This window comes from Phacochoerus africanus, chromosome 3, assembly GCF_016906955.1.
Source record: "Phacochoerus africanus isolate WHEZ1 chromosome 3, ROS_Pafr_v1, whole genome shotgun sequence".
In the NCBI taxonomy this organism is placed as follows: domain Eukaryota; kingdom Metazoa; phylum Chordata; class Mammalia; order Artiodactyla; family Suidae; genus Phacochoerus; species Phacochoerus africanus.
Window position 1 is genome coordinate 188,931,749 of NC_062546.1, and position 25,921 is coordinate 188,957,669.

At 42.8% G+C, this 25,921-nt stretch overlaps 1 protein-coding gene across 2 annotated transcripts in view; it reads right to left on the reverse strand.

The window, feature by feature from the left end:
* The window catches only part of EPHA4 (EPH receptor A4), a 150,404-nt gene that overhangs the window by 15,120 nt on the left and 109,363 nt on the right, over nucleotides 1-25,921 (reverse strand). For both annotated transcript variants that reach the window (XM_047773621.1, XM_047773622.1), the window contains exons 6-13: nucleotides 21,895-22,019; nucleotides 20,735-20,894; nucleotides 19,260-19,371; nucleotides 9,178-9,236; nucleotides 6,594-6,707; nucleotides 6,149-6,334; nucleotides 1,899-1,960; nucleotides 1,258-1,467 (exon numbers count right to left, since the gene is read on the reverse strand). In XM_047773621.1, coding sequence (XP_047629577.1) covers nucleotides 1,258-1,467; nucleotides 1,899-1,960; nucleotides 6,149-6,334; nucleotides 6,594-6,707; nucleotides 9,178-9,236; nucleotides 19,260-19,371; nucleotides 20,735-20,894; nucleotides 21,895-22,019 — 1,028 coding nt within the window. The remainder of the gene's footprint in view (nucleotides 1-1,257; nucleotides 1,468-1,898; nucleotides 1,961-6,148; nucleotides 6,335-6,593; nucleotides 6,708-9,177; nucleotides 9,237-19,259; nucleotides 19,372-20,734; nucleotides 20,895-21,894; nucleotides 22,020-25,921) is intronic.

Sequence of the window (25,921 nt, forward strand, 5' to 3'; positions counted from 1 at the left end):
CCTCCCGTAAATATTTGGCTAAGGTTTTATCTAGGTAAATGCATCATTCTAGAAGCTTCCTTTATCTTTCCTTTCTTCAACTACTGAAAAAGATAAGAAGTCTTTAGCATTGATAAAGATGTGTTCTCTTTCCCAAATGAATGGACACAGAATTCAGAAGAGGATATGAGTCAGAATCAAATCTACAGCCAAAGAAACTGAACACTTCCACACTGCTATCAAAAAAAAAAAAAGCCACACCCCGAAAGAACTACACAACAAAACAAAACAAGACAAAACAAAAAAACAACAAAACTATCACTTACTATTCCAGATGCACAATGGTGAGTATTAAAGGAGGAAAATCGCTGGCCTTCCTCATGTTGATTTTAACAAGTGTCAGCCTTAATGGCCAATAACTTTTATGATTCTGTGTTTATTCCATTAGTATCTTTTATTCAGATTATCCAGCTAAGATAGCATAGCCATTAACTGTATACTGATAACGCTTAACTGTGCCTTAATCCCAGCTTATCTACCAGTAGTAAAATGAAGGCCATTAGATACTGGGAAACCTCGCACAGTGTAAATGTTTAATAAATCCTGTGTATACATTCTCAGATTCGGTAGGTAGCCGACTAGAAACATAGTTCTGCCTTGTTTAAAAGAAGACTTTTTAAAAAAAGAATAAAAAGGAGCCAAGTAGAAAATCTAAAATAAACAGGAAGAAAGGACAGAAGGAAGGTAGATTAAGTGTGAAAAGATTCAATACTGACACTCTAGTTTGCGGCTTTGTAAAGTGGTCACATATCTAGAGGCTGTTTCAAAATCCCTCTTGGAAACACGACTTAAAAATGGACACATGGGAGTTCCCGTCGTGGCGCAGTGGTTAACGAATCCAACTAGGAACCATGAGGTTGCGGGTTCGGTCCCTGCCCTTGCTCAGTGGGTTAACGATCCGGCGTTGCCGTGAGCTGTGGTGTAGGTTGCAGACGCGGCTCGGATCCCGCGTTGCTGTGGCTCTGGTGTAGGCCGGTGGCTACAGCTCCGATTCGACCCCTAGCCTGGGAACCTCCATATACCGCGGGAGCGGCCCAAGAAATAGCAACAACAACAACAACAATAACAAAAAACAAAAAACAAAAAAAAAATGGACACATGGCTGTGAAGAGGCTCTGAAGGATGAGGAACATATAAAAATCACAAAAGGCTTAAGCACCAATGCGAGAGGAATAGTTTCATCAGCGTCAAAACCCAGAGGTCACCAAGTCTCCTTACCCTGGTAGTATAAGCGGCTTCTGGATCATCCTCCAGCACCCGGGACATGCCGAAATCAGACACTTTGCAGACCAAGTTGCTATTGACTAGAATGTTCCGTGCAGCCAGGTCTCGATGCACATAGCTCATATCCGATAAATACTTCATCCCAGACCCAATGCCACGAAGCATGCCCACTAGCTGAATGACCGTAAACCTGCCATCATTCTTCTGCAGAGGAAAAGGAGGTACAATCTCATTAGCATTAGGCCAAATTAATTTTCACCAAGCATTTATTACTTGGATCTTTTTTGCTATCTGTATCCGGTGTGCAATGAAACTCCAATATTATTTCCGGGCCTTTTTGACCAAAGTCACTAATTCACGAGCGGAGCATATCCTAGGAGTTGGTTTGCTTCCTGCGATGGATGGAAATTATCCAACTGTAATGAACCTATGGCTCCAACAGCCCCACGATCCAAGAATAAATCAAATGCAACCCACCTTGAACGTGGGCTATTGAATAGCTTTTAAAAAGCACACCATTCTCTATTTCTCCTCTTCTTCCTTCGCCCCAGTAAAAAAGCCCAAGGATACAACCAAAAGGAGTCTTGTCAGAGTTTTCTCAATACCAACATTCTCGGGTTTGAGTAGTCACGTACCCTGAGGAATGCGTCCAAGGAGCCGTTCTCCATGTACTCCGTTATGATCATTACGGGTTTACCTAGAGTTTTCAGAAAGAAAAACACAGACCCTTGATGAGCACTGCAGTTAATGAGATAAAAATGGGCTGTGCACAATTTTCCTGCCAAGACACCTGTCTTGTGCGATCTAATTTAATTAAAACAAGCCAAGCTTATGCCTCAGCTGTGGGGAGCGAGGAATGAAATATTAAAAGGATGAGTTAGGTTTAAATTCCATCTGGAAGGTTAACCCTTTGGGTGGCTTCTGGACAAGGTCTTTAACTAAAGTGGCCTCTGGTATCCAGGGAGAAAGCGAAGGGGTGTTTGTTCTATGAAGCAAACGGAGAAGAAGAATGGGCAGGCCAGTTGAAAGAAAAAAAAAAAAAATCTTCAGGATAATTAATTAATTTTGTCCCCAGAAGAGCCACTTATGTAATGCTAGAGGAATCAATGAACAGAGAAACTTCTTTTTTTCTTTTTTTTACCTAATTTAGAGAAACGCACATTTCCTGGAGCAGTAGCTGCATGCTGGCTACTTCATTACCCAGACACAGACACATCTTAAAGCTCAAGTACAAATATTAACCCTCCCCTCACCCCAGGTCATGAGCTACATCCCTTCTTTTCCCCTTTCCTATCTATCAATAAAAAAAATAAAAAATAAAAAATTATCAATAAAAAAAAAAGTCTATTTGCTTCCTTAAGCTGCCAACCTCAGCAGCAGCAACGACAAATACAAAGATGACAGAAAAGGGTCAATTTTAATTTACAGGCAGCAATTTTTATTCAGTAATAGAACATTTTAGCACCCTATCCCCTCTTTTCAGAAAAGACATCAAAATGATTTTAAGGTTTGGGGGAAACACTTTCATTTGACTTTAGTTTTCTTCCCGAGGACCTTAGGACGTAAGCTTCATGCTTGAGTTTCTTAATCCCTGGCAATGGTGTCAAGGTCTGAAACTCCTTCTTTCTAAAGGGAATTTGTGGGAGGGGGGTGGAGTGTAATCTTCAATATTTTCCGGAGGCAAGGGTTAAAGCAAAGAGAACGTAAAAGAGTCTCTGGGAGGAAAATAAAATTTTAGTTTGGTAAGTAAAAAAATATTTATTGCTAACTTTGTGGACTGTTTAGACTTGGACACCCAGTCAGGAAAGTGTGACGAGATGGGTCACTGCTGAAAAGGCCCCATACTTTTTTTTTTTGGGGGGGGGGTCTTTTTAGGGCTGCAACTAAGGCATATGGAGGTTCCCAGGCTAGGGGTCGAATCAGAGCTACGGCTGCTGGCCTACACCACAGCCACAGCAACGCCAGATCAAGCTGTCTTCGACCTATACTGCAGTTCACTGCAACACCAGATCCTTAACCCACTGAGTGAGTCCAGGGATGGAACCTGCGTCCTCATGAATGCTAGTCGGATTCGTTTCCTCTTAGCCATGATGGGAAATCCAAGCTCCATAATTATTCAAAAACCAATTCATTTCTCACATAGAGCCCCTTTCAGATCAGCCTCTGTTCTGGTGTGGGGAAAGGAAAAATGTCTTCATTTCGGAGGCAACATTTTGGAAAAGCAGAAGCTTCTAATTTCAATGAAGTCCCATCTATCAATTTGGTTTCTGGTTATGCATTTGCTATCATTCCTAAGAAGTCTTTCTTAGGCAAGCATATGGGATGAGAAAACAACACCATGGACTCTTCATATTTAAGTGATGAATGAAAGCAGACAGAAAGGGCAGGAGTCTTGGTGTGGACCAAAGGATGAGTTAAACCACTTCTGATCTCCTTCCCCTCGGTTCCAGGGAGAGGTCCTAGTACACGTTCCTATCAATATAAATAGGAGGCTCTTAAGTCATCAGATTCATTTGCTCTCTACATCTGTGACCACACAGAACAAATGTGTCTAAATGAGTTTTAATGACCCTGTCTTAATCAAAAGATACTTCGTCAGCGGATGATAAGGGGTGATTCTCTTGGTGGTGCATTAACACCTACCTCTGTTTCACCAGATCCCCCTGGAAAGGTGGGGAAGGAAGCAGAAGATGTAAAAGGGTCATGGAGAAAATGTACAGTCTCCCTGTCCATTGGCCAAGTTACTTAAGGAACTGCTGGTCATGAATTCAGACCCCCCCCCCACCACGGCCTCACACCTCCCTCGTCCCACTATAGGTATCATCTTCACAATTTTTCTACCTTCCTTTTTCTGGTTATGAAAAATATCCATTCGTTAGAATCTTTCTGAACTCTACACAAGAAATAAAGAGGAAACTTTCCATAGGCAGAGGGGCTTATAAAACGGGTGCAGGCTGGGTTCCCGGCAGAGGCCAGTCCTTCCCAGGAACAGACAAGGATGCCATGGGGAGGGGAAGGGTGGGAGAAGGGGACAGCTCCTCTGGTGGAAATTTTAAATCATTTTAATTCAGTGACAACTGCATTATGCAAATGCATCCAGTCGTTTATAGCAGTTACAGCGGTAATGGCTACAGGTTTTAGAGGCGCGGCGGGACCTGAACACAAAGATCCCCTGTTTCTTCTCTCTTCTGCAGAGGTGCTACGAAAATCACTGTCTACCCCAGGAAAAACACCCCACGCTGAACAGAGCCTCCTTTTGAGAAAATAGGCCTGCAGAAGTATTTAAAGGGAATGTTATCTTTTAATTAAAGTAGTGAAGGGCTCTGGGCAGCCCCCAAGGCCACAGGCAACAGAAAAAAATATCCTGTCTGTAAAACTAATCTTAAAAAGCCAATAGAGCTATTCTATGCTAATTATAGCCTTCACCTGAGGTGGAAAATTATATACCCTAAGCACCAAGTTTCCTTCTTTAAAGGAATCTGAAGATGGAGAAAGATGTCCTTCTTAAGACATAATAATGCCAGTGAATACTTCGTTGTTGTTGTTTTTAATTTGCTAAATAAGCATTATGCCACACATGCTAAATACTGCCTCTGAAATAACCTTGTAAGGCAAGTTCTATTTTCATCTCTCTGTTTTGCAGATGAGAAACCGAGAGCTTGAGCTACTAGTCAAGACCTCCCAGTAATTGACTAGCAGTAGATGATCTGCAAATCCTTGGTCACTAGGCCAAAGGTTATCAGAACCGATGTCCCCGGAACTCCAGCTTGTTTGAGCTTGAACTCTTTAGAAAGGGGAACTCATGGGTCCCCACTCACTGAATCAAATCTGTGAGGATGAGGTCCAGCAAAGTGTTTTCATGAGTTTTCCAGAATTATGACGTATGTTTAAGTTTGAGGACGTCTAAATTAGTGTATTCTTGCTCTGTTTTTTTTAGTAATCTGTTTTCTCTGCTTAGAGTCTGTGCCCTTGTGTCTTACTGCCACCTCCACCCAGACCTAATGCCCGTAGTTTACTCTTCGAACTGTATCCACTTCACCCACTGCAGCAGCCACTCTGCACCCATTGATGGAAGCCAATTTTCACAGGCACTGGGAATCAAATTAAATGGCACTTTGTCCTTCCTGGAGACACAGCCCCAGGCTTACAAGATCCCTGACTTGTAGCAACTGTGGTAGGTACCACGGCTCCTGGAACAGAGCCACCTTCAATAGTAACCATTTCAGCTGCCTGGTCCACATGCCACTTTATAAGTTGCTCTTAGCCAGCCTTACAGATGCATTCAGGGTTTGCTTCGCAAAACGCGCCTGTTGAGCTCTGTCGTATTTTAACTGAAGCGTGGTTCACGGGCTCAGCGACCGCTAATGGACTAAAAAAGGAAGGTTCACCCAGGTGTTACTGTAAATAGGTGCTGAACGGCAACTGCATAAATCATGCAGAGCAGACAAGCAAATCCCCCAATATAACAGATTCCCAAGATTCGCTCCCTGCATCTGGAACTGAAGCTTCGAGCACAAGGTGCGGCGAGGTTTTGTTGTGTTTTATATGAAAAGTACTTAAAATTTATTTTGCTTACCATCTGCTTGAGCCTACCCTGTGACAATCAGTTTGGTCTAGCAAAGATATGAAAGATGGCAAGGCATACCCCAAATCAGCAATACTAATTTCCCTAAAATCTCACACAAGCTGCCTTGGAAATAGGGTATCAGCCTAAACCAGAGACTCATTTAGAGCTGACTACAAGATTAATGACTTGTCCTGCACTGATTTCCTCCTATTAGCAATCAGTGGGTCTGCTCCATCTGTCATTTCCCTGGAAAGAAAATGTGTGTTTAATTTGCCAGTAACTTCTCACTCGGCTCTGTCAAGGGGGTGACCCACTTACATTTGGTGACAACGCCTTCCAAGTGAATGATATTGGGGTGGTCGAACTGTCCCATGATGCTGGCCTCACTCAGGAAGTCCCTCCTCTGTTTGTCTGTATAACCAGCTTTCAGCGTCTTGATAGCCACATAAATTTCTCTTTTGCCAGGCACTTTGAGACGCCCACTGCATACTTCACCAAATTCACCTTTGGGAGAGGCAAAGAATCAACTCTGAACCAGAAACATAGTCGAGGTGGAAAAAGAATTGCTCATAGCTACCCTTTGTTGAGTGCTTGTTCCATGCCCGGCCCTGCACTGGTGTTTTCCTCAGATCAAGGAAATTTCACGTCCACAGCTATTTACATATACACATACACACAATCTGGTCCTATGCGTTTATATAATCCACACGTATATATTTAATACCCACAGCGACAACAGGCTTCTAGACACTCAGACACGTACCAACTCCGATGACTTTTTCAATCTTAATGCAGGATGCGTCGATTTCTTTGGCAAATTCTCGAACTGCTTGATTGGGATCTTCGTAGGTAAAGGGGTCCACGTAAGTTCTAACACCTAAGCGATAAACATGCAATAGGGTGACTGAACCTTTCTCAGGAACCACTAGTAAACGGAAGTTGGGTCTAAAAGTATTTCGCACAGAAGAGGTTTTCTTAGCAGGAGAAGAGTACTTGGCGTAGACACAGGCAGAGGCTTGAATTCTTGCTCTGGGTTGCGTTAGGGAGTAAACGAAGAACTGCGAGCCACTTAAGAGGCCCGTAACCCTACTGAGTTCCAGGAATGTCTTCACACTTCAAGGATGAAATTTTAAAAACAAGCTACCCCACAGAGGAAAAGAGAGTCTCTATAAGGAAACGTGGCATGTGGAGCGTGTTAGCTAAACAGTGTTGTCCCACTCAGCTGCATCCTACACACCATCCCCAGCTATCTTATCTTCCCTTAGGGAAGATAACAGACACTTTCTCAAATGACCCTGTTCCTGGGTGTCACCTTTTGCCCCATATCTGGACCAACAATTAATAAACAATGATTAAACCTGAGGTAAATGGACCAGAGGGATAATCGCTGGGAGCTGATTTTGAAGCAAGGCGATAGATGAGTCCCAGGCTGAGCAACGGTCATCTGTTCCCTGTGGACAGATAACTTCAAGATAAAGGCTGCATCCCACTTGGATAAAAGATAGAGACCATCGATTTCTCATTTTTGAGGTCAAGGAGACCCCCAGAACTACACACTCACAGAAAGCTTCCTCAGGGGGTCAGAGAAAGGAGGGGCACCAGAAAATAGTACATCCTGTCAACTTCCCAGAGACCCTTGTGCTCAAATCCATCCTGAGGGTAGGGCCCTGAGTCCAGCCAAAGGCAGATGAAGAGAGATGAGATGATGGGCCAGAGGGAGTCTGGAGGGACTGCCCCCATAGAAGTGATTTAAACAACCTTCAGAGCACGTGTTGCTCTCTTCCTCTCTTGCTTTTTCTCTGTCTTTCTCTCTCCCTTTCCACTCCCTACCACCAGCCTGCCCCATGCCTGTATTTTCTCCACACTTCTCTTCTCTCTTAATAAACACTTATTTGCCTCACTGCCCTCAGTCTCTTTGCCAAATTCTTTCTCCAAAGGCACAAAGTTCTGCGGCCCTACATCAAGGGGCTAGGGTTCAGCATTCTCACCCGAAAACAATTTGCAAATGCACAGTCTGTCTTGGATTTCCACTTTCCTTGTTTTAGAAAGAAGGCGCTGTAAGCACAGACAAGGAATTTCACGTGGAAGCTTCAACTGGAGAAAAGGTTGTAACTGAATTGTGAGTGGTTTGAATACCAGGAAGGGTGATTCGGCCACACCCCACAGTTCCTGGCAAACTGAATTCAGAATGTGAGCTCCGAGGCAGTCTGAGATGTCTGGGACAAGAGGCATTAGTAATTGCTGGGAACTTTCCACTGGCATTCACACCTTGCCTTTCCCTGCTAGAGCTCCTGAGGTTTGGCGGGGGCAGGAGCCAGGCCCCCCGCCCCCGAAAGGTGCAGGATACCGGCTAGCTTTTGAATTTGGACTTTGATTTTCCAAGGCTGTCTGTTTTGTCCTCATCTCAAAAAAAATACATCACTTTCTGTTTTAAAAAAATATACACCACATACAGATGAGAAAGCATGCTTTTTAAGAAAGGACACTTGAGATGAACAAATGGAAAACTATCAGACACTCCATGACCCTTTGTCACTTTTTATGCTCTAGCCAAGAAAATCTGCCTTAAGATAATTCTTCCTGCTCTTCTACCTCCTGTGCTAATTGTAGGGGAACTATTAGCCGCTTGTTGCTATTTAAATGCAAAATGAGCTAAAATTAAATACAATTTGAAATTCACTTCCTTATTCACACTAGCTACTTCTCAAGTTTTCAAGGTGCTTGAGGCTGATGCATTGGATGGCAGTGCAGTAAAAGAACACTGCCATCATCTTAGGAAGTTCTAGGGGACGTACTCCCGGAGAGTCATCAACCACTCTTCATTTGCGTCTTCTACTTTGCTCTAGTCATTTAGAGCCATTCTCCGAATGTAATTTTTGCCCCCCCTTTGAAACATCAGGATAACTAAAATTCACTAACAAAATCTTGCCAACCCTGAATTTCACAGCACATACTCTCTGTGATGTGTTCAATTCCTTATTCTATTTGTCTCCAAATATTTTACTTTACAATATGGGAACAATTGTTACCTGTTAAATCTCGCCATCCGGCTACATATATGAGCTAGCTAGACCAGTGCCTTTTCAGGGTGGAGGATAAAAGAAAAGAAACATCTAAGGAAATTCCCCAACCTCCTCCACCTTTAAATAACACTGGTCACCTATTTTAGTTTGTTACTTTGAAGCACATTATTTAGATAATTCCATGAAAGGAATACAATCTTAACAGCTATAGGTATATTAGACATTTATAAATGGAAAACATGAGACATGCGCTAAACATAAAATCCAATATATAAAATATAAAATCAAAAATCCAATATAAAAAATTAACCCAATTTTCTGTACCTTGATTCAAATGTTTCTCTTCATCTGCTTCTTGCTTTGCTTTACTGTATTTACTTCGTCTATTAAAAGGTTAAAGAAAAAAAAGCAAGATTTTAAAAACATGTAAGCCACAATATTTCAAAAGCTCTAAGCCACAATTCTTTGCTACCAGAGAAATATATTATGCACATTTCGCAGATGAGAAAACTGAGGTTTATGTGAGGTAAATAACTTCTCACCGTGGTATTAAGCAATGGTTTCAAAGACAGAATCCAGAGTCTCTGCTCTTAACCACAATACTAACCTGAGGTGACAAAGCAAATATTTTATAATAGAATGAGAGTTTATTATATTTTTATAATATAGAAGAGAACTATAGAACTAGATAGATTTATTATAAGTTTACTGGATAATTTCCCCATATATATATTCTGAATTAAAGTAAGTTTTCCTGGGTGCCTTCTGCATACATCAAAGGCAATAAGTACATGATAAGTAAGAGTAAGCCCTGTTGCTTTCACCACAACCACTACCACACAAAAATTCATTATCACATTATATGATATTCTTAAAGCAATAATTCTGTGGTTATTGGTTTCAGCTGCTTCATACAAATTCCTAAATTATTAATGACAATTTAAAAGGTAGATATCTGCTATTTAGTAGATAACATTCCTTAAGAGTTTGTGGGAAAAAAAACTTGCAAGAGTAACGATGAATTTCTATTTGTAGCCTAATTGTTTTTTCCAAAAAATGGTGTATGGTCTTCTGGTTGGCCTTTTGCCCTCAATGGCCTATAGGCATGAGATTCAGCTTGGTTATAAAAATCTTGGGCAAAAGAAATCTTTCAAATCAGAGCTATAGCTTCCGGCCTATGCCACAGCCACAGCAATTCAGGATCTGAGCTCCATCTGGGACCTACACCACAACCTGCAAAAGGCAGTACCAGATCCTTAACCTCTGAGCAAGGCCAGGGATCGAACCCGAATCCTCATGGATACTAATCAGGTTGTTATCGGGCTGAGCCACAACGGGAACTCCAAGAAATCTTGAATATATACAAAGCTTGAATCAGTAGTCTTGATACGTTTATATATACACACACACTCTTCGTGTGTATGTATGTAGATACATTTATTAAATAAATTGGAAAATCAATTCAGTTGATCTTAGAGGTCTCTCTTTTTCACCAAGACCATATGAGTGAATAAAATGTGCACATTTGTGTTTCTGTCAAAAATGTCAGGTTATGGAGTTCCCATCGTGGCGCAGTGGTTAACGAATCCGACTAGGAACCATGAGGTTGCAGGTTCGGTCCCTGCCCTTGCTCAGTGGGTTAACGATCTGGCGTTGCCGTGAGCTGTGGTGTAGGTTGCAGACGCGTCTTGGATCCCACGTTGCTGTGGCTCTGGCGTAGGCCAGTGGCTACAGCTCCGATTCGACCCCTAGCCTGGGAACCTTCATATGCCCCGGGAGCAGCCCAAGAAATAGCAAAAAGACAAAAAAAAAAAAACAGGTTTACATTGCCATTTAGAATCATGTTGCAATATTCTTAGAGCCTTAAAGACAAGGTAAGTCTCTTACGTAAGAGGAAACTGAGGCTCTGTGATGACAGAAGACTGCCTGATGGCCACAGTGGGTCCCAGCAGGGTGGTCTGTCAGAACCTGGTACCCCGAACCCCTGTACTTTGAAAAAGTGGAGACGGATGTCCCCCCTGAAGGACAGGATGATGGGGAGGGAGGAGAAGGGTGCGCACCGTGCCACCAAGGTGACGTGTGCCAGCTCCTCACCCACATTCCTCTCCTAACTGCCAGCAGTCCGGGAGCCAGCTCCGCAATCAGACCCTGGGAGCCTACAGATGTTCCTCGGTGTGTCTAATTCCCTTGCGAATGATTATACCTTGCGCTCTCACACTGCATTTAACTTTTCAAAGTGCTCTCCTCACACATATTATCTCCTCCTCTCACTGTTTGCAAAGCAGGAACCAGCTTAGTAAACAGAGACCTCAGTTACTAGAATTCACTTCAAAGTGCGTGCGTGCAATTCAGTCCCAAGTAAGAGCTGGCATTTTTCCTTCCCCTTGAACTTTTTAAAGCGCCTTCACGTCACAGCTTCTCAACAACCGTATGAAAGCAATCGGGCAGACAGACACATGCTCAGTCCCACTGGACAGAGAAAGAAGTGGAGGCAGGAGCTAAGTGCTTCTCCCATGACCCTCTTAGAAAGTATAGGAAGCGTGTGTCTGCCCCGTGCAGCTCACAACCTCACGTGCCTCTCACAGCAGAGATGAAGTTATATGATGATATCTAGTGAAATTATAAATAAAAGCACAGTTTATATTTATTGATTTATTTTTGTCTTTTGTCTCTTTGGGGCCACACTTGTGGCATATGGAGGTTCCCAGACTAGGGGTCTAATCGGAGCTACAGCTGCCAGCCTCTGCCACAGCTACAGCAATGCCAGATCCTTAATCCACTGAGTGAGGCTAGGGATCGAACCCGCAACCTCATGGTTGCTAGTTGGATTCGTTTCCACTGCACCAGGATGGGAACTCCACATTTTATATTAATAAATCTGCTTCGACTGGATTCCACTTGCTCTCCAAATCCATTGCTTCATCAAAGAAACTAAACAGGTCTAAACACCCTGGACCAAACACTTGTATGAAAGATCTAGTTCCCTCCCAAATACCGTCCCCCCCCCCCTTAAAGGAAATACAAGAGTGTTAGGTCAGGGACTATGAAAACAGCACTTTATGTCAGGGAAACGCGTGGCTAGGTCCCAAGGGTGTGATAGGGTCTTGCCAGCCTGAGAGACTGTATCTTATCAGAGCTCCTAAAAGCATTATCTAAAATTACAAGTCTATCTTTTAAACCACTTTAGATCTCGACTACTGATGTGAATTCTTTCCTTTAAAGAAGAAAGAAAAAAAATGCATAGAGAGGAGCAGTTTTTGTATGAACTTAAATTGCCGGTGAGTTCGTCAAAAACTGGTAGATACCAAAAGACAGAAGTGGCCTCAAGGGGCCTGGAGTGCCCTTATCCGTCTCACATCAGCGTATTCATTAAACATGTGCCAAGCCAGGGGAAAGGCAAAATGGCAGGGGTCATTAATTACACGGCTGACACGCCCATCCCCTGCCTCAGACTTCTCAATGTAGAAGGAGGAAGTAAATTAGAGGAGAAGGTGTATTTGTAAAGAAACATTTTTCCTTGGACTGTAGCTGGGAGGAGAAGACCCCGGTAGAGTCCAGGGAAATGCTGACAAAGAAGCACAAGGATTACTGGGCAGAGGCTAATTGCAGCCTATTAGCTACTTAATAATACCTTGAAAACGAAAAAGGCCTGAGTCCGGCTCTACCTTTGTCACCTGACAACCCTTCCCCCTTTGACTCAGGATAGGACAATATGTCCCTTATTGTCCAGCAGAGAGAAAGTCATGGAAGCTGATTATTGGGTCAGGAAACCACACAGCCTAAAAAAGAGTGTTAAGTCTAAAATGACATCCGAGGCAGATCACCTGAATGACAGGAGGAAGGCTTTGTGGGAGATTTTCTAATTGTCGAGACGTGGGCAAGCTGATTAAAAAAAGGAAAGGAGGGGAGTGGTTTGTGAGTGAATGCTCCAGAAGGAAATACGGAACTTTTCAACTGCAGGAGTTGGAGAAAAGAGCCTCCACTGCAGGGGAAACTTTGAAAGCTTGTGACTTAAGCCCAAGGAGGCAGGATCAGGGTATTAACAGACAATGCTGAGGCTCAGCAGGAGCCCCTAGTGCCCTCCCAGAACCTTGACTAGCCCATAAAACAAACAAAATAGTGGAGAGAAGCATGGCAGGGGCCCGGCATAAACCCCACTTTTATGAAACCACTGACTTCCCTGATCAAGTGGATGGATGTGATGGATGCGCTTCACTGTTCCAAAACTAATTAGCAAAAGGTAAGTACTTTATTCAGCTAAAGTGCGGATTAAAGAAGATAAAGCAATATATTAAGAAGCACAGCTCCAGGAGGACCCTTTCCAGCATTTAACGGCAGCATCCATGAAGATTCATCGAAGCCATCCTTCTTTTTCCCCTTCCTTAAGCGGTCGCTGTACTCGCACCAAATGATGGCTACATACTCCTCATGAGCAACCTTTGGAAATGGGTGGAACTGAACCGCACAATTGCACACAAGTTGTTTAGAAATGTTCCTGCGGCACCATCTGCCCCCTGATTGTATGAATTTACATGGCTTCATCAGAGCCAATTTAGGCTACCATTTAAGTGTATTCACTCTTATGTGATCATAATATTCCAATTAGGACCCCGGGGAAGATAGATATACACTGAATGGTAACCATTTTCTGCATTATGGGAACAGCTTCAGCTCCAAAGTGGAAAATCTTAACCTTCAAAAGAAGACAAACCAACTTGCAAAGTCTGACTTTATAGCATGTGTGACATTGCACATTAAATCAGGGGTCACAAATGGTACCAACATAACGGAAGAGACTCCTGAAATTTTGGTTCGTTACAACGGTCAACATTAACTCTTGACATAGGTCAAATTTTTTTTTTTTCCAGTTCAAAAGACATTAAAATGATCTATGCCAGTAGAGAAAGTCAGGAAAGAAGGACTCCTGTCCTGATCAGGCAACTAATTAGCTGTGGGACCTTCATATAGTTAACGGTTCGATCTCTTCTCCAGGCTTTAAGTACCCAACATGTAAGATGCCAGTAGCTTTCTAACCTGAGCCATCTGTGCACCTCCTTCACATATTCTGCCATAGCCATTTCACTTTTTTCTTAAAATCCATTCCCTCCTTTCTCTTTCATTCAAGGAAAAGGGATATTCTATAACCCTAACATAAATGGAAAACCAGCAGCGTCGGCAAACAACAGAAGGCCAGTATAAAAGCCACCTATGGTTGGTTATCAGGCAACACTTGTCTCTGATCACCCAACTGTCCTTTAGCAAAGAGAGATTCATCTCGCGTTCTAGACTTCTTAAAAGTATTTCTCACCCATAATGAACAATAAAATACGGAGTTCCCATCGTGGCGCAGTGGTTGGCGAATCCGACTAGGAACCATGAGGTTGCGGGTTCGATCCCTGCCCTTCCTCAGTGGGTTAATGATCTGGCGTTGCCGTGAGCTGTGGTGTAGGTCGCAGACGCGGCTCAGATCCTGCTTTGCTGTGGCTCTGGCGTAGGCTGCCGGCTGCAGCTCCGATTCGACCCCTAGCCTGGGAACCTCCACATACCGCAAGAGCAGCCCAAGAAATGGCAAAAAGACAAAAAAAAAGACAAAATAAAATAAAATAAAATACTATCTGGGGAAGACACGTAAGCTTAAAGCAACCTGAATTAAGACTATACCGGATGCATCTGGAGGTAAACTGATGAAATCATTAATATAAAAGTGAGGGGGCGGGGGGCTGCTGTCAAAGGAATGTAACACCATCCATCATGGGTATCATTAGTCCTAAGGTTGTGACCTTCTCGTTGCATTTTATGATGTCACTGTTAACAGTCCTTTCAAAAATCACTGTTAAAAGCAATCATGTGGTTACACACGGAGGATCCCAATTGTTTACCTACAGGAGTTTAAGGAAATGGCATCATGTTCCCAAGAGAATGTGCATATGGAGTCTGGGAGATTTCTAGGGACAACATCACAGAAATATAAGGAGGGCTGCACCTAAACAACGCAGATGGCAGGTACAATTATGTGCTCTGAAAAGCCGACAGAATCCTTAAATTATAACTTAAGTGACAAGTAATGAGGAAGACACTAATCACAGATGCTCAGAAAAATGTAAGTTAATTTCCTCAATGTAATGTGGGTGGTATAAACACATGCGGTATCTAAGTCAAGGTGTTCCGTATGCCAGTTTAAGTATATAATGAAATGTGTAAACTTAGAAGTTTGATTCTTGCCCTGAGGAACCCCCCCCCAGTGTTTACACTTTCAAGTTGGCCAAAATAAAAGAGTGGAATTTCTTATTGGGAAAATTAGAGATAACTCTGATTTGCCTAGTGCTCAGGCTTCTCTGTATAAAGTAAATATAAGGAAACAAAGAAAACAACTGGTACTAAAAAAAAAAAAAATTCTATGTGTATGGAATGGATGCTCAGTAGGGACCTGCTGTATAGCACAGGGACCAATACCCAATATTCTGTAATAACCTAATGGGAAAATAATCTTAAGAAGAACGGATGTGTGTATATGTATAACTGAATCACTATGTTGTACTGCAGAAATTATCACAATATCATAAATCAATGAAACTTTCAAAAATGAAAAAGAAAATCTAGCAAGATACTAGCTGTGAGCTTGAAGCCATTTCCTTGTTCTTAAATGACAAATTAGCACCACACAGATTTTTCTTGGAGGTAATCGGAAGGGCTGAAACTTTCCTCTGTGTGTGGCTCTCTGTGCATCTACCTCTTAAAAAAAAAAAAATCTGACATCGTCAGCAGTGTGGGAACTCACCCTATAAGGGGTCTGTGTTCAGCACCCTGCATTCTGCTGTCAGCTATTCCTGGCTCTGAGAGAGAAAAAGCAGCTGCATCATTTTCTGGGCTAACGTGTTTCATCCATTGCTTTCCTAGATGCTGGCTGCAGCCTGGCAAGGTGATGGCAGGGGTACCATTTACCATCTTTCATTTGTGCTCTCACTAAATGCATGGACCGGACTTTTGTCTGCACTCCCTGTTTCCTCTCTCCTCACCTGTTTCTGTCCCATTTAAGCACCCGCAGTGCACACGGCCTGCACACGGAGAAGAATCAGCTGAGTGTGCATCAGCCGTGGCAAAGCCTGTCAGCTACCTGGCTCCAGGCAGCCTTTCCATGACAGCTTTATGTCCGACACTAAAGAAGAATCAATAGGAGGCCAAGAGGTTGACATTTCATTTTCTAAAAAGTGATCCATTGAGGACCAATCACCAAGCAGTGTTTATCAGCCTTGGGTAGTGACTTTTTTTTTTTTTTTTTTTAAATGGGGGAGAAGGGACAGGAATCATCGCTGGGTAACTTGACAGGCTCAATTCTCTAAGGTGGGGACTCATAATTGGAAATCCGATCAATCCTGCCTTAAATAATAAAGTGATCAATAAAAGCAGAAAGGAAATTAAGTCATCAAGCTTATGAGGTTATTTTCTATAGCTACAGCTTTTAATAAACTTGTCTACCTGCATTACATTTTCATGTGCTTCTCTTTTTTTTTTTTGTCAAAGAACAATATCTGAAAAAAAAACTTATAATGAGGTGGCTTATTTTTAATTACTTCTATCCCACTGCTGTATTTAGGGCAACTTAAAATGCAAAAAACAAACAAGCAAAAGGTAGAGCTAAAGGAAAGCCAGACTGCAAGGAGAGAATGCTTTCAACCACATCTTGATTGAGGATCACGATGAGACCCATTTTCTGTAAACAAGGTTCTCTCTTATGGTCCTCAGCATCCTCGGGTGCGGGATCTCAGTTAAATCTTTTTTTTTGAGGTGAAGGTAATCATAATTTTGTTTTCTATTTTTAGACTTCTAAACATCTTGGTTTTCTAATGACAAAAGTTGGTTTATATATACGGTAAAAATTTCAAACGCAGAAATACGTGATAATGAAAAACAAAAGCCCATGTAATTTCTATATACGCTTCACCCGCTCAATCCTCCCCACTTTCAGATGGATGTTGACTAATACCGGTAGTTCCATGGGTTTGAGCCTGGTGTGTGTACAGACATAAAGTCAAATGGCAACGAACAAGAAAGAGGTCCATTTTAATCGACTTCTCAAATCAAAAGCCGGGGAAGGCAAGAACTCTGGGAGTCACCGATTCTGCTCAGGGCAAGCTGAAGTTTCTGAAGCCTGAGGTATATTGTTATGTAGGATGCAGTGGGCACATCTAGATGCATGTCTGTATGTGTGTATTACACCAAGAGAGGTGAGTGTTTGTAGTGGATTTAACTTCTTCAGGATGAAATTCACTGCTCTAATCAAACAGACGTGGCACCAAAAAGAACTAACAGGATGACAAATACGGGCGCCTACACGCACTAAGGAGTTGTTCCTCTCTGTGTGGGCAAAGTCGTGACTGATGTCTATGCCAGGACACTTTGGAGAGGGAGCGGAGAGACACGACATTAATCAATACAGGGGACAACTGAAACCATCCAGGCAAACTAATGGTCCTCACCCTTACAATGTACCAGAGTAAGAGAAAATCATGGTCATTTGCCCAAGCCAGTGGGAAGAGCCAGAGGCTACGTCGTGACATCGGCCAGATCACGCATGGGAGAGGTGGAGAGAGACAGGGCCACAGACAGTGGCCCGAGAGACAGGCATGGCGTCTGGGGGACCAGGCGCATCCGTACCCCCAAAACAATATAATGACCCTGGACAAGTCCTACACCTTTCTGAGGATCAATTTCCTCTTCCATGACATGCAAATATCTATATTTAAAAGGATCACTTCAACATCCCCAATTTCTGCTTTTTTCTTAAAAGCCTGGATACCATATGATATCACCTATATGTGGAATCTAAAATATTACACAAACCGATCTACAAAACAGAAATGGGCTTGTGGTTGTCAAAGGGGAGGAGGGTTGATCAGGAGTTTGGGGTTACAGATGCAAATGCATAAACAACAAGGTCCTCTCGTATAACATAGGGAACGATATTCAGTATCCTGTGATAAGCCGTAACAGAAAAGAATAATATAAAAAGGATATACACACACATTTTATGTGTGTGTGTGTACCCAAATAGCTTCGCTGTAGAGCAGAAATCAACACACTGTAAATAACTATACTTCAATTAAAAAAAAAAAAAAAAACACCCATGGAGTTCTTTTGTGGCACAACGGGTTAAGGAACTGGCATTATCACTGCAGTGACTTGGGTCACTGTTGTGGCTCCAGTTTGATCCCTGGCCCAGGAAATTCCACATGATGCAGCCCCCCAACACACAAATCAACCAGATTGAGGAAAAACAAAAAAAAAGTGCCACCTTGTAAAACAGTCGATGGTATGTGGGGAGAAGGTCTGAGAAGGGGAAGATTCCCATAAGGGAGACAAGAAGGCCTAGATAGGGGCAGATACTCAAGATGAGCAACAGCGCCCCCCCGCCCAGACCCTCATTCCTCTGGAGGCTCCAGGCAGTGTTAACAGAAGGTGGAATGAAGGACAGTAAGAAAAACTGGGTCAAAAGAATATGCTGTCAAGCTATTTCTATTCTCTTGTCTAGATTGTTTTTCAAGTATCAAATTTGATGGCAAACTCATAGAATAAGTAACTATCATGGTTCATTTCCAAGAACTGTGTCATTCTCACAAAGTGCTCAAAAGAGAGTCTCCAGAAAGGCTGATGGCCTCTCCGAAGGGAAGGGTGAGCATAGTGCCTACTTCCTGCTTCGTCACCAAGATCACGTTGAAGCACCTACTGTGTGCCAGGTTATCTACTTTGCCAATCCAAACTCTTATCAGTTATTCCTAGAGGCAGATCTTTTCTTTTTTTTTGGCTTTTTAAGGCCACACTGGTGGCATATGAAGTTCTCCGGCTAGGGGTTGAATCCCAGCCGGCTCTGTGACCTACACCATAGCTCATGGCAATGCTAGGTCCTTAACCCACTGACTGAGGCCAGGGGTGGAATCTCATCCTCCTGGATAGTAGCCAGGTTCATTTCCGCTTGGCCACAAGGAGAACCCCCAAAGGCAGATATTTTATCATCCCTATTTTACCAAAAGGAAACGAAGTCTCAAAGAGGTGAAGTAACACAGCTCACAAAAGGCGGAGCTCAACTTTGAGGTCCAAGTTTTATACGGCTTTTTTTGGCCTTTGGCATTAAGTCCAGGTTGAAGTGAGGTCTAAATGTAAGGCCTTACAGCTGAGGTTATCTAGAAGCTCCCACTGGCCCGGCTCTTAGGCTTAGTTTCCTGGAATGACTTGGTCTTTGCAGGGCACTTAGCTGTGAGGGCTGCCACCACAGGGTTAGGCAGCTCTCTTAGGGGGTATACGGAGATCAAAGCAGAGAGGACAGAGCTTGCGATGCAAATGCTGTCCCTCTGATGCTAATCGAAAGCCACTGGGAAGGGGTGGGGGCAGTGAGTGACTTAAGTGCTTACCTCCTGCTGATGACAAAAGCAGCGATGAGAATGACCACCAGCACAACGCTGCCTGAGACGGAGACCAGCAGGACGGTGGAGTTGGCCCCATCTCCAATGATCCGGGAAGGCACTGGCAAAGACAGTTACACAGCGTCACCTCGGGCAGAGTCCTAAGAGCTAGAACTTCTAACTGTCACCCAAGTTTCAACTCTCTGAAACCATCTGAAATGCTCACAGCCTATTTTGCTCCTTATTAAGTATTCACACGACAGCGTTTTCTAAGATCGCCTTAAGGAGACAAAGGCATTCTTTTGATAATTAGGTGAAGAAGGCTCATAAATCCTATGGTAAACATTTCCACTGGGCGCTTTTTTGCTTCTTTTCCTTTCTATGCTCAGTCCAAATTCTTACTTAAGTTCCTGATAAATTCCGCAGTGAGAAAGACTTCTGGAAATTTCAAAAAGAACAAGCAGTTGTGAATGATTCCCCCCCACAGCACCCTGCACTCTGCCTACTAATCAAACAAACAAACAAACAAACAAACAACACTGTCCATTTTTGCCGGGCTCAACAGCCACTTCCTCCTTGAAGCCATCCGGGATACTCTCAAAGGCTATCGAACCCCTTCAGATTTAATTCTAGAGTACTTCCCCCTTTTAAAAAAAGTTCTTATTTAATCATGTGTGAATAAAATTGCTTTTTGGAACTGAGGTACAAAATTCTGCCCTACCATCTCCTTATCCAGTAGGCTCTATTTGGGTTTGTTAATTAAGGAGGGGAGATGTCTTGTGTAAATTGCTTATGCATAGGTAGGTTCTCTGTTAACATTTTGATCCAGTCATCCAGTTGGTCCAACTCACAGTGTTGAAAGACTGATGTGGTTGTCTAGAGTGGCAAAACAAACAAACAAACAAACACCTGACCTGACTTGATTTAAACAGATTCCTATAAATAAACAGGAGAAAACAATAACAACACAATGGGTGCCTTCTTTAATCTTCCTAGGGAGAAAGCTCCTAGCTTAATGTAAGATAGTTACGCAACTTTCAATTAGTCAGTTGGGCAACCCCATTTTTCAGGGTTTACGGAAAGCTCAAAATAGGAGAAAAACAGAATTATTTTATTTTATTTATTTATTTTTGGCATGGTTTTTGACACTATTTATTTATTTATTTTTCTTTTTTTTCTGAAAATTTTTTTTTTAATAATTTTTTTATTTTCCCACTGTACAGCAAGGGGGTCAGGTTATCCTTACATGTATACATTACAATTACATTAGGAGGAAAACAGAATTATATGAAACAACAGATCAGATACTATTATAAAAAAAGTTCTCTAAACAACATGAGGGGTTATAGACATTGGCTATCTTATTTCAAGCCAAATCCTTTGTGATAAAAATGTTTGCCTAACCAAAAATGTGGTATAGCTTCTTAGGTTTCACCGTAAAGAGATTTGCCCTGGGTTGAAAAAAGAACCTCAGAACTCCTTACCTGTGTTAGTTGTGACCTCCAGGGGCTCGCTGAAGTCTCCATAGCCAGCTGCTGTCCTCGCTCGGACATGGAAAACATAGGACGTCAGAGGGTTCAGGCCTTTGATATCTGTGTTCCTGGCAGCTGTCCTGACGATTCGATAGCTTCGTTCGTTCTGATCCTACATTATGAGGGGATACAAGTAAGGAAGGTGGCAAAATAAATCCTCCGCTTACTCCAGATACGACATTAAAGCAACCAGGCCCGTCCACTCAGAGGTTAAAAGTAAATGGAGACTGATAAACTCTAAACTCTACCTTCGCTTCAATGTTAGAAGTACTAATGTTACTTAGGTGTTGAAAGAAATGAGCATATGATCACTATTGACACGGACCATGTCCGGATCTTCACCCATCATCTTCTCTGAAAAGAATATTAGATGATGGTTGGTGGCTTTTCTCACTCCACAACTAGCAATTTAACAGAAATAACTACATAACTACTGTAAGACAGTTCCTTTTTTTTTTTTTCTATTTTTTAGCTAGAAATTGTCAAAAATGTTGTAATCTGATTTCAATGAAAAAGAAAAATCCTTTCCCTGTTCTGCTTTTAATAAGGAAGCCAATAAATGATTATCTTTAAAAAGAAAGAGAAGACAATTGTTCATTTTCTAGACAACATTGAATGCAAATAGCTCTCTTCAGAATTCTATCCTTTAAGAGAGACAAGTTATTTGTAAAAATAATGTCTTTCTATAACTTTAAGAGGCTGAGGAATGTAATTTTCTTTCCCTGATTTTCTATTAAAAGTCATCAAAATCCACACCTTGATTCTGAATAGCAGTGATCTACTTAAACAGATCATTATTTCAACTTTTATGAGTCATTCTCCCTGATAGAAGGTTTATAGATTAGACCTTCGTAGCTATCTTGATTCTCATTACTAGCAAGAAAAAATATAGTTATAATAGACTATGATGTATTTTTCTCTTTTTTAAGATAAAATTCATAATTGGATTTGATTGGCAAGCTAAATGCATTTGGCGTTGAGACTCACTAGTATTCCAGGATTTAAAATTGGCTGAAAACTGGAGAGAAAGGAGAGAAGGAAAGAGGGGAGAGAGGAAGGAGGGGCGTGGGGCAGGGGAGAAAGGAGAAGAACCTTAATCATTCGTGTAATACCTTCTCATAATATTTGACTTCATATTCCAAGATCACACCATTGGGCCGATCAGGTTCCAGCCAAGCCAGGGCCACGCTGTATCTTGTAACTTCTTTAGCCTGGACCAAAGCAATGGAGGAGGGTGCTATTGGGAAACAAAAAGATATTTGACCTTATTTATTTATTTGCTTTTTTTAAGAGTCTTACCTACAGCATATGGAAGTTCCCAGGCTAGGGGTTGAATTGGAGCTGCAGCTGCCAGCCACAGCCACAGCCACAGCCACATGGGATCCAAACCTCATCTGAGACCTACACGGCAGCTCTTGGCAATGCTGGATCCTTAACCCATTGAGCAAGGCCAGGGATTGAACCCACATCTTCACGGATACTAGTCGGATTCATTTCTGCTGAGCCACAAAGGGAGCTCCAGACATTTTACTTTAGACAGGGACACACTTGATGGTACCAGCCAATCAGATCATCTTAGGATTTTTGAAAACTGTGAAGGACTGTCCTGTCTTCCTCCAGATCCCAGTTCTCTTCCCCGGTACAAAAATCATACCATTTTATAGTTCTCTCTCTCTCTCTCTCTGTCACACACACACACACACACACACACACACACACACACACAGTAAATGGTTTGTCTTAGAAAGACAGTCGCTGAAGTGAAGTCTGGGAAGTCCACAGACCTACTCAGCCATGCTTCAGAAAAAGGTGTAGGTAGAGCGAATGCTATCTGCTTTTTATTATTTGCAAGCCACGAAAGCCTTTGGAAAATCTCCTTTTAGGCTCAGAGAAACGGCACCTCACCCTACCTCCAGAGTATTAGGTACATCCTCTTACTGGTCTTTAATTTTATACAAGCAAGAAGCTGTGCGACTCTTCTAAGGGCACTGTAGGGAATGCCGGAAGGCAAACAATTTACACACTTTCCAATATAAATAAAAGTATTGCTTAATTACTGTAAGAGTTTCTAGTCTGAACACAACCATGCAAATAATGAAGGACACAAAGAAAGCCAAAGCCACGCTGGCCTCTCTGGACATATACGGCGTTTTGCAACTATTTTACAAGAGTTGAAATACTGCTTTTGCTGGCTGGGGAGCAAACAAACCTTCTTCTTTCCACCAAGAAAGACACACAAGCCATCATCCACTGGATGTGTTCTCAGGGCTGAGAAGGAGAAACGTATTTGAGATTTATAAACCCAGGCTTTCTAACCCTTGCTTCTCCACTGTGGTGGTCACCTCTCCAGCCAGCTGTTATCAAGCTCTGCTGTGTGGGACACTGGCGCCAATGGGCCATCTCCAGGGAGAAGAGGGAATAGTCACGAAATCTGTCATCTTATCTGATAAAGCTGGTCTGCAGAACCCGAGATTAGGGGCCATCCTATACTAAATGTGTATTTTTATTTGTCCTCAAATTGTGAATATACAGGAAGACAAAGATCAGGAATTGGCCACCGGGGAACACCAGAGCAGTGCTGGGACATCCTCTTCCCCAACACACACACACACACACACACACACACACACACACACACACCTGCCAAACACTAACTCAGAGGGGAAAAAAAGTAAAATACATCACCCTTGGAAATGGAATGGGGCTAGCTTCAAACCCAGCTGACAGGTCAGCTGATGGCATGGGAAGCAACCAGACACATCAGTCACACAGGGGCTCTTCCTGCTGCAGCCAATCCAGGAGAGGGTGCCTCTGGGAAGTAGGGTTAGGGGGCAACTGACAGCCTGGAATCTCTGCTGGGCTACCTGAACATGGTCTCTCTTTCTCACACACACACACACACACACACACACACACACACACACACACACACTCTTCCCTCTTTGTCTCTGCCCTTCTTCCTCTACCCCCACTCCCAAAACTATTCCAGATTGGATCTCAGGCATAAACACCAGTGAAAGATACAGTGGATACACATGCCCTCCTTCAAAGGCAACCCCAAGGTTAGTAAAACCAAACGGAATGAACAGAGCCACATGCAGCAGACATATGGAAGCCACTGAACATCTGCAGAAAATGAAAACCGGAAATGTGCTCATTAGCTGTATTAAGGCCCCCTCCCCCAACACACACACACACACACACACACACACACACACACACACACACACACTTTCTCTCTCTTTCTTTACTGGCTGACACAGAGCCATTGTCCAGTGCATGCAAGGAGTGACTTTCTTTCTTTCTTTTTTTTTTTTTTTTTTGCCACTCCCACAGCATATGGAGGTTCCCAGGCTCAGGGTCTAATCGGAGCTGTAGTCGCCGGCCTACGCCAGAGCCACAGCAACGCGGGATCCCTGCATCTGCAAACTACACCACAGCTCATGGCAAGGCCAGGGATCAAACCCGCAACCTCATGGTTCCTAGTCGGATTCGTTAACCACTGTGCCACAAAGGGAACTCCAAGGAGTGACTTTCTTAAACACGGAGGCTGCAAGGAGGCTAGGAAGGTTGCCTGGCTGTGAAAAGCCACTTCACTCCAGGTAATAAATATACTGCCTAACACAGCCCTTCAGCATCCACTCCAGAAAAAGGGGCTTTTTCAACTCTGATGTTCAGGATTGGGAAATGAAATAGAAAAGCAAGGCTGTTAGAAGGAAAGCAGGAGGGAGGAAAATCTTAAAGTGAGAAAATGAACTTTCGCTCAGAAATGTTCTGGGTCAGATTCGGATAATCTGCAGATTTCTCGGGAAAGAATTGCCTGGTTGCCCTTGGAGGGGGCGCACTGATTAACAAAGATGGTTTCTTTCTGGCTGGGTTATCCCTAAACTGCCGCCTGTGGAAAATGAACCTGATTTCCATTTCAGGAGTAGGAGCCGCAGCACTCTTGCGGCCGTGCACTGGGAATATAAACTCCTCTGGAGTGCTCCCGAAATCTCAGGCAGGCCCTGAACAATACAAGGCTATTAACCAGTAGAATATTCCCACGCAGCCCTCCTTGGGAAACTCATAGGCGCAAATGTGAAAATAAACCCGCAGTGTCTGCTGACTCAGCTGTTGTCAAAATGGAAGAAATTGAGATGGAGGAGGAAAGGAGAAAGCATCGTTTAAATTTACAAAAAGTATGATGTTGTGTGGATGTGAAGTCTGAATTCTTTCTGAGCAGCTGCTTTTCAGAAGAGCATTTTTTTTTTTTTTAATTGGGCCATGGTGACAAAAGCAACGCATAAGCCAGTGAGACTGAGCATCACACCTAACAGAGGCAACAGCGTTGTAGTGAATTGTAGTGAATATAGAGAATAGCCCTCCCTGGGAGGAGAGCTTCTTAACTTCTCTGGCCAGAAGAAGACCAGTTTGGGAAAAAGCTGGGCTTTGCCACACTGCTGCTTTGGATAGAAGAGGTAACCTGGATGTCCTCCATACTATAAGCCACGTGAGGGTTCTCCCCTTGCCTCTCGCGCCCTGCTTTCCAGTATAGACGCCAACTCTACCTCTGCAATCCATCTCCTTGCCTCCTGTGCCTGAGGCTCATTTCTCCAGGCGAGGCATTTAGCAATGGCATTTCTCATTCACTGTCCTACCCCAGCAGTCCCCAAGCATCGGTCTTCTCGTGCCACCCATGTAATTTGCTGTCGTATCCCTCTGCAAAGTGTATTATGATTTAAGTAATATTTTTCTTAAATTGAAACACTTTACTTTCTGAGAGGAAGCAGCCAACGACTGTGATTACTTGAAATGAAATGGCAGGAGACCATCAATATAAAAATAGTATGCAAATCAAAATTATATAATATTGTAATTAATACAATGTAAAGAATATTACTCAGCCATAAAAAAAAAATGGAATAATGCCATTTGCAGCAACTTGGATGGACCTAGAGATTATCACACTAAGTGAAGTTAGACAGTGAAAAACAAACATCGGATCATATCACTCATATGTGGAATCTATAAAAAGGATATAAATGAATTTATTGCAAAATAGAAACAGGCTCCCAGCCTTTGAAAACAAACTTATGGTTACTAAACGGGACAGGTGGTGGGGAGGAGAGATGGACTGGGGGTTTGGTATTGTCATAT